Here is a 3,698-nt window from a genome sequence, read left to right as displayed (position 1 = left end):
TCTATTTGGTACTGGAGCATGCCTGTAGACAACTAGTGGCATCGGCTGGCAACGCACATCGTGTTTTCGAGGTTTCCGAAATCATCACGGTAGTTTGTCCGGACAAGTCGATAGGCCGACAGACGGTAAGATTTGGTAAAATTAATAAACTTAGAAAAACATGATTGTTGATTTAGGAAGAGTAATAAAAAAGAGATACTATAGATTTTTTCGATTAAACATTAAGAATCGGTGGAATCGGTTAATTTCAGGTAGAACTGGAAGTTCCAATTAAACGGGACATGGCAATTTTTGATACCCATCATTTGATTATAAAATCCTGTAAGTTTCCAATTTTTTCATCGATTCGTCTCTGAGATTATCGCAAGAGTTTATCGGACAAACCGACATATGTCACAAGACTTGTTTTTCGGATTCTAGAAGATCGTAAAACCTAAGCATTCGTTGAAATTAGAAAAAGTGATTTTCGTCTGAAACGAATACTCTTCTGATATCACCTAAGGTAATCAAAAGTAAAAATAGCGGCACATCTCGGCGGAATCCAAACTACGTTGGTAGATGGCGAAAATGAAAAAGAATATACATTAATGCTCAATTTATAAGACGCCAAATAAATAAAAACTAGTTGTTGATGTATTGAATAAAGTTCTGAGTAGAAAAGCTCGTTTATTTTGAGATTGATATCCTGAGGTTAGGGAAGATCAACTATTAGAATAAAGCAGATTTACAGTAGTCCGTGGGACAAAGTCACGCTAAGAGGCTTTTCTTTAATAAATACCGCTAAATGCGTTGTTATGACCATGTTATCACACGTGCGTGAAATGTGAGATGCTGCCGCGCGGCGCTAGAAACAAGTCTCGACCGGTCGAAATTTCAAAAATCCGGACGAGCTACGGAGTCTGAAGTTTGCGGCAAGTGTGATCGTTATTTTACTTATAGGTATGCTCTAAGCTAAATATCTATATCCACAGAAAGCTATGATCTAAAAATGCTAATTTAAAATATTTGACACTACGCTATTATTCTTGGTTTTTGCGACATGGCCAACCTACTCATTCGTCAGCTAGGCCCTCTCGACAAAATTTTTCCGATTCGCGATTGCGTCAGTAGTTTCGCTTTTAGGCCGCATATCCGCGGTACATCTATTAAATACTGAATCTAAGTTTGATAATGATTCACTGATACTGTATGTAATACTAAACAGCACAACCAGCACCTAGCAAAAATATGTTATGTGAAAGTCAAAATCATAATGACGAGGTTGAAATTTTATTAGTTCCATCATTCCACATCACGATATTCTTTCCTTTTTTTCGTTAACTTACACATTATTTTATAGTTACTTACATGACACCGCATTCAATCTGTGATTCATTTATAAGGCGTCTGTTAAGCTTGAATTTGGTTTGATAATTATTATACGCCAGTATTAGGTTCCAGTGACCGAAATGAGACATGCAAAAAATATACCTACCTAGGGTAGTCCTAAGAAAATATGGTATAACAAAGAAATGCCTTTTGCAATAAGTCAATGAAAAACTGGATTACATACTGTTAAAATTACGCAGTGTGTTTCAACAAATTTCAAATTACTAAACTGCATTGTTTCATTGAACACGGTCCTAGTTTGGGACACAACATTAGAGAGTAAGAATCTCGGATGCCCGAGTTTCAAGAAGACGTTCCATTGAATTGACATCTTTGCACCATCCCTCTAGCCGCTGTACCATTCCAGCTATCTGTCCACGATCCAATACTCGTGGCTGTACCCAAGTCATGTTCACTGTGGCAGCTACCTGATCAATAGCGCCACGAACCAAACCCTGAGCCAATGCTTTCATAACGAGAAGTTCAACTTCGCCAATAGGCAATCGAGTCTCATGTGAGATTTCAGCAAACGTCAGCTGCCTAATAATTAGAATAAGAATTCAAATTAAATGGTGCATGAATAATTCAGTTAAGACTGATTAAAATATAAAATAGGTTTGTATTTATTATTTTACCGATTATTAGCTTGCCGTTTAAACGTCATCTCCATTAGACACAAGAGGGAAATCTTCTGTCTGAGCTTCAATTCCTGTGCAGCTAAATCAGCTACTTTACTCCACTGTGGCTTTGTTTTTTCTAGGGCCGCAATATTCCCAGCATTAAACGCTTGAAGTAGATCTACCAACCAAGCATTGGAGGTACCCTTCAAAGACTCTAATACAGGATGAGCCAAAAGTTCTCCAAGGTTATAAACACCCTCTCCTAGAAGTGCTGCAAGCCCAAGAAAAAAGGCGTGTTGTTCTTGCTCTTGCTTACTTAAGGTGTCAAGGTCAATGCAACCAAGATACCTGTAAATATAATAAAAAGTTTCAGTTTCCAAAATTGTTTTCAATACGATTAAAATAAATGGCTCAATAATGGATTTGCGTATTCTGGGCCAACAATGTCGACATCGTATCTCAAACAAACACACTCACCTAAGGGCTGTACGATAATATTCCGCGTGTTTTCCTTGTAGTCTATATAGTCTACTTGCGAGGAGATAAAATCTGCCATGCACAGTTGTAATTCCATCGGCATTGTCGAGCATCAACTCGACCTCTTCAATGACCTTCTTTGCTCTGTCCTGATCATTAAGCTTGTCCAGCAAAATCTGTCCACTTAGAACTTTGCACAAAGCAACTGCTTCATTGTTGTTTTTTATTTTTGATTCTGTTTTCTCTAAGAATGTTATAGCCTCTTGCTTATCCGGAAATTGCTGAATTACATGTGCCAAGATTTCAACCAACGATAATGGATTAATCCTGCATAGAATAAAAAAGTAAAAATTAAAGCTGCTTTTTTCATGAGGGAATAACGAAGAGTGAATTGATGAATTTTGATATCAATTACCTGTTTCAGTTAATGAAACCAAATTATCACAAGCATTGTAAAATTCATATGGTCATATCAAAAACCGAAATAACTTGCTCTGAACAAAAATAAGAAGTTTAGACATTTGCTTTTTTTACCAACATTATTATTTAAATTTGATGATTAGATTTTAAATAAGATTTTAACTGTACTCTCTTACGATAATACTATGTAGTTCATATTATGTTTCCATCCGATATGTACGTGAATAGAAAAAATAAGGTTATTGATAGTAATGTGGTTGAGGAAAAAGTATGATTAATTAACAATAAAAGTAACGGTATTAACCGATGCCCTAATGTGAGGTTATGTTCCAAACCTGTTGTAACATAGTCAATAATGTTAATACTTACTTATTTTCGAAAGTTGACAAAAAATGATTGTACAGTTGTACAAGATTATCGCCTTTCTGTAGGGCAGGATGTTTTACGAAGGTTTCCAACTTCAACGTGAGCTGATGCCAAAGCCTGCAAGTCACCGGAATGATGGGAGGTTAAAATTATTTCACAACATTCATCGAGGCCATATGAAAAGTTCAGGTTAACATACTTTTTGTTGTATAGTTCTTCCAGCTGCGCCCATTCCGACGATAAGTCCTTATCGGGGACGTTTTGTTTTTGGGATAAATATGATGTGACATCCTTTGTAGTACTCGGAGCAACTGCAGCCGCCATGTTCAACAACAGTGACCCGACAATTCAGAACTGGCGTTTGCGGCGTCAATTCACGTAGCACAACTCTAGCAGCTGCCGTCAGTGCGAGGTTCGATTGTAGTCGCATTTCGACCACTGATTTCG

General features: G+C 37.1%; 1 protein-coding gene across 1 annotated transcript; it reads right to left on the bottom strand.

The window, feature by feature from the left end:
• Positions 1–1,247: 1,247 nt before the first annotated feature.
• LOC124304082 (26S proteasome non-ATPase regulatory subunit 13) lies at positions 1,248–3,637 on the bottom strand. The gene is made up of 5 exons (XM_046762073.1): positions 3,451–3,637; positions 3,255–3,368; positions 2,466–2,792; positions 2,004–2,336; positions 1,248–1,908 (listed from the first exon to the last, which is right to left on the bottom strand). Exons 1-5 carry the CDS (start codon positions 3,573–3,575, stop codon positions 1,641–1,643), a joined length of 1,167 nt encoding a protein of 388 aa, XP_046618029.1. The 5' UTR covers positions 3,576–3,637; the 3' UTR covers positions 1,248–1,640.
• Between the last annotated feature and the right edge of the window lie 61 nt (positions 3,638–3,698).

Source organism: Neodiprion virginianus, chromosome 4, assembly GCF_021901495.1.
Source record: "Neodiprion virginianus isolate iyNeoVirg1 chromosome 4, iyNeoVirg1.1, whole genome shotgun sequence".
NCBI classification, from domain to species: domain Eukaryota; kingdom Metazoa; phylum Arthropoda; class Insecta; order Hymenoptera; family Diprionidae; genus Neodiprion; species Neodiprion virginianus.
The sequence above is the reverse complement of the archived record's forward strand: the minus strand, read 5'-3'. Positions and strand labels throughout refer to the sequence as shown.

What these genes read in the sequence shown, in the direction of transcription:
- LOC124304082 (XM_046762073.1), bottom strand. Translation starts at nt 3,575, where the DNA reads ATGGCGGCTGCAGTTGCTCCGAGTACTACAAAGGATGTCACATCATAT. An exon ending in GAAGAACTATACAACAAAAA is followed by an intron (nt 3,369 to 3,450) that starts GTATGTTAACCT and finishes GGTGACTTGCAG; the next exon opens with GCTTTGGCATCAGCTCACGT. An exon ending in AAACGGCAAGCTAATAATCG is followed by an intron (nt 1,909 to 2,003) that starts GTAAAATAATAA and finishes TCTAATTATTAG; the next exon opens with GCAGCTGACGTTTGCTGAAA.